This window comes from Onthophagus taurus, chromosome 1 (genome assembly GCF_036711975.1).
Source record: "Onthophagus taurus isolate NC chromosome 1, IU_Otau_3.0, whole genome shotgun sequence".
NCBI classification, from domain to species: Eukaryota; Metazoa; Arthropoda; class Insecta; order Coleoptera; family Scarabaeidae; genus Onthophagus; species Onthophagus taurus.
The window spans coordinates 2,956,390-2,970,469 of record NC_091966.1 but is presented as its reverse complement, the minus strand read 5'-3'; the positions used below and the strand labels follow the sequence as shown (position 1 = coordinate 2,970,469).

The 14,080-nt window shown below is 31.1% G+C and overlaps 1 protein-coding gene across 1 annotated transcript; it reads left to right on the top strand.

The window, feature by feature from the left end:
* The first annotated feature begins 5,655 nt into the window (after nt 1–5,655).
* On the top strand, nt 5,656–14,022 carry LOC111429267 (stress-sensitive B). Its single transcript, XM_023065137.2, has 4 exons — nt 5,656–5,917; nt 6,785–7,046; nt 12,634–12,868; nt 12,929–14,022. Exons 1-4 carry the CDS (start codon nt 5,758–5,760, stop codon nt 13,169–13,171), a joined length of 900 nt encoding a protein of 299 aa, XP_022920905.1. The 5' UTR covers nt 5,656–5,757; the 3' UTR covers nt 13,172–14,022.
* The last annotated feature ends 58 nt before the right edge of the window (nt 14,023–14,080 follow it).

Sequence of the window (14,080 nt, the reverse complement as noted above, 5' to 3'; positions counted from 1 at the left end):
TAACTTGTTTCACAAATATTTAAAAATCAGAACGAACACCCATCATGAAAGGGCCACCTAACGAACGCCAACTAACGATGACCACTTCAGATCATTTTCCTCAATAAACTGTTTTAGAGTGACAATAACATCTTCACCGTGCATAGTGGTGGGTAGCGATTTAGAAAACAAATATTCTTTTTTAACACGATCATCGTTTAAGTAGCGAACGAAAGCGGGTAATTGTGGACAAACAGACACGTCAGTCACATTCTTTTAGTGCAGATATGACTGTCTAAAATATCCTTACTCATTTTTTCAATACGATTTTGAATTGTGCTGGTGGAAAGAGATATTTGATTAATTTTAGCAACATATTGCTCGCCCACCACAAACTTTACTGCAAATATTCTTAATCATAAGTCATATTACAAACATATGATGGAGAATAACAAGAAACATATCATTCTCCATCTTCATCTTGTTTCCAGCATGTACAAATTACATTTATCGTTTTTGTACTATGTACAGTACACACAATTTTAGTACAGGAATCACATTTTATGGAATGCTTTAAGTCAGTTCCTCGACATTGATGACATCGTCCACGGTTTTAGGTTGCTGATGGTTCAGATCATCGGTTATTTTTCTTTCTGTACCTTCAATTGGAATTTTTATACTGTTTGGTATTCCCTTTCCATTTGATTCAATATTTGATGCTCTTCGATTTATTTCGGGTTGGATAAGTGACATACCTAGTTCTTGTAAGAACATATTCCTTCATCTTTTGGCAGAAACATTTTCAGCCCAAACAGGACTTTTTTATTCCAAATTACGAACGCATTGTATGCCGCAATATCCAAATAATTCATAAACAACGTAAATGGCCATCTTCTTGTAGTTCTACAACAACTATATTCCCAACTGAGTTTGTCCACAACATCACATCCACTCTTTGTTTCGTTATATTCCAAACCTATATTTGGTTTGTAATTTATTTCGCAGTTACTTATGTAATGTAACACTAAACCCGAAACTTTCTAGTTCTAGGTCTAGAATTAGTTCTAGTTTTAGTTCAATAAAAATATACAACAAGCTAAATAACTAAAGAAAAAGGAAAAATAATTATAGAATTAAATTAAATAATTAAATTAATTATAGAAAAAGGATTAATTTTATAGGTTAATTAACTTTTATTGAATTATCTTTATATTAAAAGTTGTTTTAATTATAAAATTAGCCCCTAAAATTTCGTAAAATTTTTTTCTTCTGAAATCAAAAGTTTTAACATTAGAAATTCGTAACCGTTTTGGCGTTTGTTCCAATAAGTGCATTATACAACAAAGTCTAAAAATAAACGACCCCCACATGTCCATTCGAAACGTCTATGCCAAAATCCGTGGACGATTATGTATAGACGAACGTTTCTACAACGAAAAAAAAAATTATTTCGTTGCGTAATCATTATTTTTTGATTTCCATAGCAAAAGGGAGTCCCATTCTTTAATTTAACCATATGATGCCGGTTAAATTTGGATTGGGGGACCTTATTTACAAACCACAACAACGGCCGAGGACAAACAACGATATTTTCGACGTACCATTGGCAAAAACGCTCGGTCAACGGAGTTAGACGGCCTTAAATTGTTGACACGTGCGAATTAAATGTTGTACCTATGATGTGTATGTTATAAAGGTCGGGTTTAAAAAAAAAATTGCAAAAAATTAATTACGTGCGATAAAAATGTATATAAAACTATATCAAATTTAAACATTTTAATTAAAATAAATACTACTACGAAGTCAAAACTAATCTCTCGATAAGAAGTATGCCATTATTTAATTTTTTAAAGTCATATGAATCGACACTCTATCCTTATCTTGAGACTTATTGTAGTCTACTTATCACATTTTCGATAAGAAACGGTTTTCTTTTCAATGGCATTCGTTGACTTTTACGTAATACAAACGCCCTCAATCATATATTTTATTACAACCTAAATCGATAAGATAGAACCAAATTTTTTATAATTTTTCTAAAACACCTGTTTAAGCAAACATTTCGCACCGCGATTATAAAATTAAAAGATTTTTTTTTCGAAAATTTTGCTTTTAGACAATAGTCAAGGTCGAAATGGTATCTGCGTTATAATTAACGCATTTAGCATAACGTCTACGTAATAAACGTTACGTTATACTTGGGAAGATAGCAAATAGTGTATTTGTTATAATTTCTAAATATATGGCATCAATTTGCGCATAAATCGACGGATATAGTAAATAAGTATTGCACAATTTCACAATGAGCTGATGCGTTTGAAATTTTTTTTGTAATTCAGCGATAACAGTTTACTTTCGCCTTGACGACGGGAATCGCGGCAATGAAATCATGTCAAAGGTCAATAAAATCGCCTTTATTGGAATACTATGAAGTATTTCAAAATGATTAGTATTTTTCCATATTATTAACAAATTTTGATTATATTTATAAAGGTCAATTACATTCATTTTTTGATCATTAAATTAAATTAAAAGAAATTAAATTCATATTATGAAGAAATGAACATGATTATGAAGCGAACCTATATTCACAAATGACTGATTTTTGTACTTCGTCTTGGCAAAGGAGTTCAACAAGGTTCATCGTAGAAGCTTATTAGGAAAATTGCTCATTATGATTCATAACCCAGAACAATAGTTTGCTACTTATGCTCTCCAAGGTCATCGAAAAGCTGTAGTTCTGCAGCTTAAAGTAGTCATCCCATTTTTCGAGCGTTTTAGGGTTTTCAAGTTTTTTATAAGCCTTATGCCTGTTAGTAACAGTTTATGCTCGTTTGAATTTGATGTCTCTTATTGCATCGTCCATTTCTTTGTTCCACCAATATGGTACTCTAATTGGTACTGGTTGTTGAGTGTAAGCACATCTTTATAACGTCGTAGTGTTCTTCTTTGTATTCATATTACATATTTCACTCTCAAGCCCTGTAAATTTATATTTGTTTTTTCTCTCGTTATTGGGTAGTGTATTATGGACTTTACATTCTTTATTGCTTATGATACCCTGCAATTTTAGGAGTCCTAACCTTTTTTCTTCGTTTTCCTCAAGATTATTATGTCTATTTAAAAAATTGGTTAATTGTATTCTTTCTATTTCTAGAAAATATTATAATTCACTTTAATTCCTAAAAATAAGCTGAAAATCTTTTGAAATTTTTTGACACATAACCTTACTTAATAATTTTTATCAATACATATCTTTCTCCAAACTCTATAATCAAACTATTAATTTTTTTAGTACAGTCTTAAAATATCATTATTTAGCTTCATTTTATGGTATAAATCGTTTTTTAACTTCTAAAAATAAGCTCAAAATGATGTTTGGAAATACTTACCCTTTTGATACTTTCAGCCCAACTCAATAATTATTAATAAATTTATTTCTTGACGCCTTTTTATCATACTATTACTTTTTTAATCTAATCTTAAGATATTATCATTTAGGCTCAATTTAAAATATAAATCGTTTTTAAATTCCCAAAAATAAGCTCAAAATGACGTTTTAAAATTTTTGACACATAACCTCACTTAACAATTTTTATTAACACATTTCCTTCGTGGAACTTTTTTATCACACCATTAATTTTTTTAATCTAATCTTAAAATGTCATAATTTCCTATAATTTAAGATATAAATCGTTATTTAATTCCTTGTAATTCGTTCAAAATTATTTTTTGACATTTCTACCTTTTTGACATATAACCTCACTTAATAATTTTCATCAATACATTTCTTTCTCCAAACTTTATTATCAAACTATTAATTTTTTTAGTCCAGTCTCAAAATATCATTATTTACCTCCATTTTGTGGTATAAATCGTTTTTAATTCTTAAAAATAAGCTCAAAATGATGTTAGGAAATTTTTTGACACATAACCTCACTTAATAATCTTTATCAACACATTTCTTTCTCTAAATTTTATTATCAAACCATTAATCTTTTAACCTAATCTTAAAATATCGTTATTTTGCTTCAATTTGAAATATAAATCGCTTTTTAATTCCTACAAATATGTAAGCTCACAAGGTTTTTTTTTTTAATTTTTGACATACATATAACCTCATTTAACAATTTTTATTAACACATTTCTTTCGTTGAACTTTTTTATCACACCATTAATGTTTTAAATCTAATCTTAAAACATCATAATTTCCTTTAACTTAAGATATAAATCGTTATTTAATTCCTTGTAATACGCTCAAAATGATTTTTTTACATTTCTACCTTTTTGACACATAACCTCACTTAATAATTTTAATCAATACATTTCTTTCTCCAAACTTTATTATCAAACTATTAATCTTTTTACTCCAATCTTAAAATATCATTCTTTTCTTCAATTTGAGACATTAATCGCTTTTTAATTCCTAAAAATAAGCTCACAAGGTTTTTTTTTTGAAATTTTTGTCACATAACTTCACTTAACAATTTTTATTAACACATTTCTTTCGTTGAACTTTTTTATCACACCATTAATTTTTTTAATCTAATCTTAAAACATCATAATTTCCTGTAATTTAAGATATGAATCGTTATTTAATTGCTTGTAATACGCTCAAAATGATTTTTTGACATTTCTACCTTTTTGACACATAACCTCACTTAATAATTTTTATCAACACATTTCTTTCTCTAAATTTTATTATCAAACTATTAATTTTTTAACCTAATCTTAAAATATCGTTATTTTGCTTCAATTTGAGATATAAATCGCTTTTTAATTCCTACAAATAAGCTAACACTTTTTTTTTTTAATTTTTGACACATAACCTCACTTGACAATTTATTAACACATTTCTTTCGTTGAAGTTTTTTATCACACCACTAATTTATTTAATCTAATCTCATAATTTCCTATAATTTAAGATATAAATCGTTATTTCACTCCTTGTAATAAAAGTGATGTTTTGACATTTCAATCTTTTTGACACATAACCTTACTTAATAAATTTATTCATTTTTTTATCAAATCTTAATATATCATCATTTAATTGCAATTTACGATATAAATCATTTTTAGTTTTAAAAATTATTTCAAAAAACCGTTCTTTTTCATTCTTATTGTTTTGACACAACGTAACTTAATTAAATGACATTTTATACGTCAAATGATTAATTTAATTATAATTGACGTTTAAAACGTCAAAATTAATTTATTTAAATGGAATTTTAATATATAAATATCTTTCTAATGACTAATTCGTCTTCTTATCAAAATCGAAAAACAAATTATTTTAACAAACACGTGTTTTCAACCACCTTGAATGCTATCTTGCGTATGTAGTTAACAAACTGAATGTCTTGGTCAGATGAATGCATGTGGAGAATGTAGGGAACGAAGAGGAAGATGACGAAAGGGCACAAGGACTTGACTTGTACAAGAGAGAGATCATTGAGAAACCCATATACCTGGCCAAGAAAACGGCACACGCAAATTACAACCGTTGAACTTGGACGTACGATGAGAAAGAAGTAAAATGCGATTATTGATCTATCGGAATTGGTTGAAACGAGATGGTAAATCACGATGACGTAGTTCGGCTATTTCCGCCGATCTCAGGGTCTGGCAACGATGGCAGCACATGACCGCGCATATCGTCGTACAAAACCGCCGCCACTTCCCACTTGCAGTTCGGTGCGCGATCCGTTCACAAGCATTGTACCATACCCTAACTAAGAAAGTACTTTTAAGTTACTACTAGTAAAAAAAAGAAACAAGATGTCTCTCGCCGATCCAATTGCTTTCATGAAGGATTTCCTCGCCGGAGGAATTTCCGCAGCCATTTCCAAAACCGCTGTAGCCCCAATTGAAAGAGTAAAACTTTTACTTCAAGTACAACACATCTCTAAACAAATCTCAGAAGCTCAACGTTACAAGGGTGAGTTAGTTATAACAAAAAAAATAATAAAAAATTAATTTTTCAAACCGCCCTAAAGGGCGGCCATCTTTTTTTTTTAATACCTACTTTGATGATTACATAACCATTTTTTTTTTAAGTTAACTTCCTTTTAAAGTACTCTAGATAAGATATGATTTATTGATTAAAATTGGGGAATAAATTTGAATTGAATAGTTAATTAAACGAAATAAATTCAATATTCGCAAATAAGTGACGCTACACGTCATCAAAATCACCAGCCACGTTTTATTACCGAGAAATTCAACCACGTGATTTTAATTGAATCGTTTTTAGTACTTTTCCTATGGTTATATCATTGAAAATCGGTTAAAATTATAAAAAAAAAAACGTGGTCTATTCATATTGATCGAAATGTTCTAGAAATGCAAGGGTGGCCATGCGCACATGCCGTTTTCTATCCGTTACATAACCTTAACCTATAAACCTTAATTAGGTTTCAAGTCCATGGTTCTTTATACCTTTAAAATAAAATCTAAATTTAAAATCATATTAAAATATAAAAAAAGATAAATTTTTTTTGAACTTGTTAAATTTATAAAGCACATGATTTTTTACATAACCTCAATTTACGTAAAAAAAAATCACTCGTGATAAGCAAAGCCTCCCAGGATAAATTTAAAACAATTGCTTAAGCGATTCGAAAAATCTTGGCTCAAAACGATATCATTACATAACCCTTGACTACGTCATCGCGCGAAAGATAAAATTAAAAAGAAAATAACATTCCAGTTATTAATCATTATCTCCATAACTATCGTATTTCTAAATAATCGTATTTATTAACTTTCGTTTTAAATAAAAATGAAATTTTTTTGGTTTAAATAGGTATGGTCGATTGCTTCGTACGTATTCCAAAAGAACAAGGTGTATTAGCTTACTGGCGTGGTAATTTGGCCAACGTAATCCGTTATTTCCCAACCCAAGCCCTTAACTTCGCCTTCAAGGACAAATACAAGCAAATTTTCTTGAGCGGTGTTGATAAGAAAACTCAATTCTGGAGGTACTTCTTAGGAAACTTGGCTTCTGGTGGTGCTGCCGGAGCCACTTCTCTTTGCTTCGTCTACCCACTTGATTTCGCCAGAACAAGGTGAGAAAATGAGATAAAATTATTTGGTAGTCGATTATTTTAATCGGACGTAAAACGTTTTACATAAGATGGTTTATTTAAATTGAAAGTAGTTGTTGCATCAAACATAAGGAGATTCACGTGATTTGGCCACCTATTTTTAAATCGGTTATTTTTGTAAAATTCTGCGTTTAACTGACCCTATTTACACAGTTGTGGTGTGTTAGAGAGAAATAAAATTAAAAAGAAAATTATTTCAATTACATTTTGTAATTTTCGAAATACTCCAAATAGTTTATAATCAATTTTGATTGTTTTATTAATTTTATTGATAATTTTACAGGTCCATTAAACGTTATCTTGATTATCAGAGACTTTAATCTTTATTTACTCTTCAAGTACATTCAACAATTCCAGATTATTATGTGCAAGTTTTTTTTTAAAGCTTTCATAAATGTCTAACTTTGATACAAAACAATTTAAATTGAGAAAATTAAAAAACTTTAAAGCCAAAAAATTTTAAATTAATCTTTAGGTCATAATTAAATTGTGGTAATCGAAAATATGTTGGGATTTTTATTTTATTTGAACTTATCAGTTAAAGAAATGATTACCAAACATATTTATTTGGAATTAATAAAGGATAAATGGCTTAATCGATTTTATTGAATCAGTTTTTTTCTTATCATTACAATAAATGTTGCTGATACGATATTTTGTATGACATTTTGAGGAAAATCACAAAATATGAATGACAATATATTTTTCTAACAGCTCAATGCTAACATATGCCCTATATACTCTATAAATATTGGAACATTCTTATATTACTCAACATTAAAAGATGCAATATTTAATATGAATCAGATTAAAAATAATGAGTTTTAGAAAAATTCTTTTGAAATATAATAATAATTTATTGTTTTCAAAAGATTACAATATTACAAAAAAGAACATCATCCATAACTAATCAAAATCCTACCCTTTTCCCCAGCCTCTCCTCCAACACCTGTCTCCAATCCATCACCTCCCTCAACTCACTATTCCACCAGCAGATGGTGTAGACTCCCACCCCTCTCCACACAGCTTGCACCCCCTCTTCTATCCAATATCTGTTGGCCCTTTCTTCATTCCTACACCTAAACCTGGCTACCAACCTCTTCCCCCTACGTCATCAGGTACTTTGGTACCCCTGTACTACAATTTCATTATATTTTGGATTGTACCTGCTTTCTCTTATCGTCGTCCTTTCTGCCCATAACGCCCCTTACTTGCCTCAATCTATCTGTAGCATTCCCCCAAGATTTTACAATGCTCTCTACCTTCTACCCTCTCCCCAAAACGCACGTTCGCTTGGCCGACTCTCCACTCTCACCTTACCTACCTTCATTTCTTTCTTGGCCATATATCCCAGAGTCTTCCTAGCCAACCCCAACACCCACCTCCTATACCTGGTATGCACATCCTCTAAGAGCCCTTGCTCCGTCCATCCCCATATCTCCACTCCATGCAAGTTTTATCAAGTTTTCAAACATTAATTTCCTTTTTCCCACATCTTTCCCAAAAATCCTCTCACCCCCTTTACAGAACTTTATCATTTTAGTTTTGTTCTTTTCAAATATGTTGTTACTGTTAAATAATGAGTAATCTGGAGAAAAGAACAAGTGCTCAAAATGCTTATTAAGCTATCAGGATGATTTATTACTACACTGACTCCATATTGTAAAAGTACTTATTTATAGATATTTAAATGTACTTGATAGAAGCCTGAGGAAGATAAATTCCAAAATATGTTTCAAAAAATCTGTTAAATGATCTATTTTGTAACTCCATCGAAATCTATCTTCTGTCATTTAGTTAACATCTTTTATTGACTTATACCAATTATCATATCAAGTAATTGAAAAAAATTACAATGCAAAGTTCTTAAAATGATTGTCAAAATGAAATTTCTTTGATACTCGACAATTGAAATCATAATAAGACAATACATTTTTACTACATCCACAGTAATTTTAATTTTAAGAGCCGGACAAATTCTTCTAATTAGGACATTTTTAAAGAAGCTTTCTTGCATAAACATCTTGAAAGCTTGATCACATAGGTTGTACAGAAGAGTTTTTGTCTAAATATTTCATTTAGTAGCGTACCTTCAGTGATACTTATAAAAATGTGACACATTAAAGTACAAGAGCAAACGAAATCTGACAGCAATGTTATTGAAGCTGTAGTGGTTGCATCTAAAACTATGCCATTAATTCATGGCATAACCTAAGCAATTCTAGAAGTCTACAGTTACATTGTACAGCTATGAAGCTGTATAAGATGTCTGAAATGACATTGCACAAATATCAGAATTCAAGATTCTTTTGGGAGACATTAGAAAAAATCTGGAATTAATTGTGGAAAAAGAATCTTATTGGTCTTATTGGCAATTATCTTAAGAGTCATTGAAGTTGTCAGCTAACAGAGAGAAGTGGAAAATTTTTGTCTCAAACAGGCAAAGTTAAAGAGAGAACTAATGAGTGAACCTCAACACCTACGGGTATAGGCTCAACACTAGACAGGTTTCAGACTTGAAGAAGAAATTGAAAGTGTAATTTACATGACTTAGACTTTACAGAATCACACACGGCCTTTAAAAAGTTTAGATTACACTGGTTAAAGCGCAAGAAACAATCTTGTAGTGAATAACTTTAAAAAGATGTCAGAAATTACATTAAAAAACACTGCCCAGAATATGCTATAAAAGATCTTGTATTTCTTATGGCAGACAAGACGAAAATGATAACTCTTGTAATATAAACATTTATGTATATAGAAAAGAAGATAACCAACATAGTTGTAGAGTTCTCAGCATGATTTTCTTTTGGTAACAATTTGTCACCGCCATACGAGAATAAGGAGTAAGGTGAAAATTAATTGGCAAACCAAGACGAAGGGTAGAAATAAGAGAGGAAGACCGCGAGCCAAGTGGTAGAAATCTTATTGGTAATTATCTTAAGAGGCAATGAAGTTGTCAGCTAACAGAGAGAAGTGGAAAATTTTTGTCTCAAACAGGCAAAGTTAAATAGAGAACTAATGAGTGAATCTCAACACCTACGGGTATAGACTCAACACTAGACAGGTTTCAAACTTGAAGAAGAAATTGGAAGTGTAATTTACATGACTTAGACTTTACAGAATCACACACGGCCTTTAAAAAGTTTAGATTACACTGGTATAAGCGCAAGAAAAAATCTTATAGTGAATAACTTTAAAAAGATGTCAGAAATTACATTAAAAATTCGAGACGTCATGAACAAGTTTGAAACAACACTGCCTTTGAAAGAACAAGTTTGAAAAGAGACTTGGAAATTGAAAAAAGTGGATGAATTGAGGCAAAAAAAGAGAAGGTAGCGATAGGGCAGAAAGGAGAGAGTTTGAAAGAGACTGACAATAGAAGGAGGAAACTAAACAGAAATTGGAAAGATCAAGAAACAGAGCTGAATGGATGAAAACTGGAAAGTGATTGGGCAGAATGAGAAAGGCTAAAAATAAACTGATAATAGAAGGAATGAATAGAAACTGGAAAGAGAAAAAAAGACTTTGCAGGACGACTCAAAAGACAATATGAAGACTCTACTTAGTAATGGCAGGAAGAGTCTGAACAGAGACAAGAATGAGAAAAACGAATCTGCGCAGAAAGGCATAACGCCGGAAAGTTGAAAGACAAGAAAGCTGGAAGAGGAACTGGTTTCAAAAAGTAAAAAGAAGGGATTGATCAGAGACATGAAAGTTAAAATTGCTGGGAAGACTGGGATTCAAAAAGACTGTAAAGGCAAACAAGGCATTGTCATAAAAGAAGAGACAAGTAGTAGAAGAAAAATAGTTAGCAGAGACTGGAAAGAGAAGATAGCGACAGGGCAGAAAGGTGACACATTGCAAACTGAGACTAACAAAGACTAGTAACAGAAGAACGCGAGACATGAAAGAGATTATGAACTATATCATATTGAACCAGAAAACAGATCGGTAATAGAAGGACGGCATTGACACACGAACTGCAAATACGAAACTTAGAACTAAAAGTAATTAGAACAAGAAACTGTACAGCTACTGACATGATATGCATGGATCTGGTAATACATAAAAGAGCAAAAGTAGAAAGACTGGTAATGCAAAAAAAGAAACTGAACGGAAACTAGAGAGCAAAAAAAGACTAGGCAGAGATTTTGTCATAAATTATTAATTCGCAGATAGAATTATAATTTTTTTAACCTCAACATCCACGGGTATAGACTCAACACTAGCTAAGTTTCAGACTTGAAGATTGATTATAGACTTTACAGACTCATACAGGGCCTGTAAAAAGTATGGATTACACTAACTAAAGCGCAAGAAGAAAGTTTGAAATAACACTGCCTAAATCACATATTTCAGACTTGAAGAAAAGAAGTTTGTTATCACACTAGATTACATTTTATACTGTACGCATACCATATTTACGAAAAAGCCTACAAGATCATATGTTTTTAAACTTCCAGAATTACACGAGATAAATTCTAACTTAAAGATATTGTAGTGGCTGTTTTATATTTAATATCCCATTATTAATTGATGAACGATTATTTTCTCTTTAATGTAGGTTTCTATAAGTATAGTCTCCGATTTTTCTGGTGGTTTTTATGATCCTCAGAAACAGTAGCAGCAGTAATTATCACTCTGAAAAAGTACCTGATCGCGATTTATGATAGGCCCTCGTAGCGAACTAAGTCCAGGGACGCACTTTTTTTTAAAATTTTATTTCAATATGAATTATTTAACATTTCTAACCGGCGATTGTCGTTAATTCAAGATTCTTCATCAGTGTCATAACAGTTGTCACTTTTCGCGCATTCTAAGCTGTCGTCATCAGAAGAATCATCAACACTAATAATAAAACGCTGTACATGTGGCGACACATACGAATCTTCGACATCTTTCACGTGTTTTACGCACTGCGACCACAATTCGGATGAAATATTATTATGTTCCTCACGAATTATATTAATATTCTTTTTAAATATTATGTTTTTTTAATTTCCGTTAATGCGGACCTGAACAACTCACGCTGGAGATTGGGGTTCGTCAACTACCTGTTTACAACCCCCTCTTTGTTCGTTATATGACTGCAATTAAGTCATAAAAACCACCAGAAAAATCGGAAACTATATGAGAAAAGATTGGGGAAAAGCTAGCCCCAAAATCTGTGTTTGGAATCATTGCTACTGTTTTTCTTTGTATATCATTGTTATGGATGTTAAACATTTGTTGCGTTGAGTGCACAAATCAAAACAGAAATAAATCTCCAAATCACAGATTTATAATTATCTTACCATGGTGCAACAAGTTCTCTAAGCCTAATTATGTTATGCAAGATAATTTTTGTAATATCTAAAATTTATAACTAAACTACAAGAAAATGGTTCTCCTAATGTTTCTAAAATTTTGTCTTTCTCTTTATAATTTATTTTATGTGATACTGATTTCGAGCTGTAACTTCATCATCAGCCGATTTCTTCATTTTGTCTTAATTAATTTTTTATAGATTAACATATTTTAATATTATTTATTATTCTTAATTTAGGTTAGCTGCTGATGTCGGTAAAGCCGGAGCTGAACGTGAATTCAGCGGTTTAGGAAACTGTCTGATGAAAATCTACAAAGCTGATGGTTTAATTGGTTTGTACCGTGGATTCGGTGTATCTGTACAAGGTATTATCATCTACCGTGCCGCCTTCTTCGGTATTTACGACACTGCCAAGGGAATGTTGCCAGACCCCAAGAACACTCCAATTATCATCTCCTGGGCTATTGCTCAAGTACGTACTCAAGATAAAAAAAAAGTATTTCTTTTATGTAATTCGCCGTTTTATTTATAGACTGTAACGACTGTTGCTGGTATTATTTCCTATCCATTCGATACAGTGCGTAGGCGTATGATGATGCAATCTGGTCGCAAGAAGGCTGAAGTAGTCTACAGAAGCACAGCTCATTGCTGGGTTACCATCGCCAAAACTGAAGGATCCAAAGCATTCTTCAAAGGAGCCTTCTCAAACGTCCTCCGTGGTACAGGTGGAGCTATCGTACTGGTACTCTACGACGAGATCAAGAACTTGCTCTAAGCAAACACCTACGATAACGTTAATAATATTAAATAATAGTATCGAAATTTTACGCGTCGTCATAATCCAATTTATTTTAATTTCTTTTTGTTTTTCATTCTTTTTTGTGTTTTTTTTTCTAATTTTCGAAACGAAACAAAAAATAATTTACAGTTTAAAAAAAAAAATTATCCGTTTTTAGTCGCATCATAATATTTAATAATAATTTAGCAGCCGTGTTTTAATTTTCACATCTTTTTGTACTGTTGGGGGTCGCGTCATAACGGTAGCGATGTAACCAGTTCATTCCGGACGTTGAATGCTGTCTTGAGCGTCCGTTCTTGTATTTTTCGTTACTACCGTCAAGTCGTGACATGAACAGTATTAGTACTGGAGATTTAAAAATAATTTAAAAAATCACGAAAAAAATTAAGCGAAAAGAGAAACCCTTAAATTAATAGTTGTAATATTAATTTATTTTAAAAAAAAAGTTAAATAAACGCTAAAAACAACATAAAAATTCGACACATACATATTTTTTTGTCTTTTCTAAAAAAAAACCATCTTTTAAAAAACAATGTGGATAGAAGCTTGTAACAAAAAAGTTATCTTAAATCAATTTAAAAAAAATTAGACGTTATAAAAATTGCAACAAGTATTAATGATCGTTTTTATTGGTAATTGTAGAAAAATTTTGTGAAGATCGCGTACCTACTGTATATAACTTGTAAGATACGTGTTAATTCGTGTTTAGAAACACAAAACACCACCTTAAAATGCAAGTTTTATGTTTACCTCTTTATTTTCAAAACAACAATAAAAACCCGCGAGCAATATGGGCGTTAATAAAGAACATTAATTGCCATTCAAAATTGATTTTCTTTTTAATTTTTCTTCGCATTATTCATCCTTAACTTTAATCCTATCGTT

Excerpts from the sequence above, each read along its gene's own strand:
- LOC111429267 (XM_023065137.2), top strand. The coding sequence starts at position 5,758 with ATGTCTCTCGCCGATCCAATTGCTTTCATGAAGGATTTCCTCGCCGGA. Across the intron at positions 7,047-12,633 it reads CTTGATTTCGCCAGAACAAG|GTTAGCTGCTGATGTCGGTA; the intron begins GTGAGAAAATGA and ends TTCTTAATTTAG. Across the intron at positions 12,869-12,928 it reads TCTCCTGGGCTATTGCTCAA|ACTGTAACGACTGTTGCTGG; the intron begins GTACGTACTCAA and ends TTTTATTTATAG.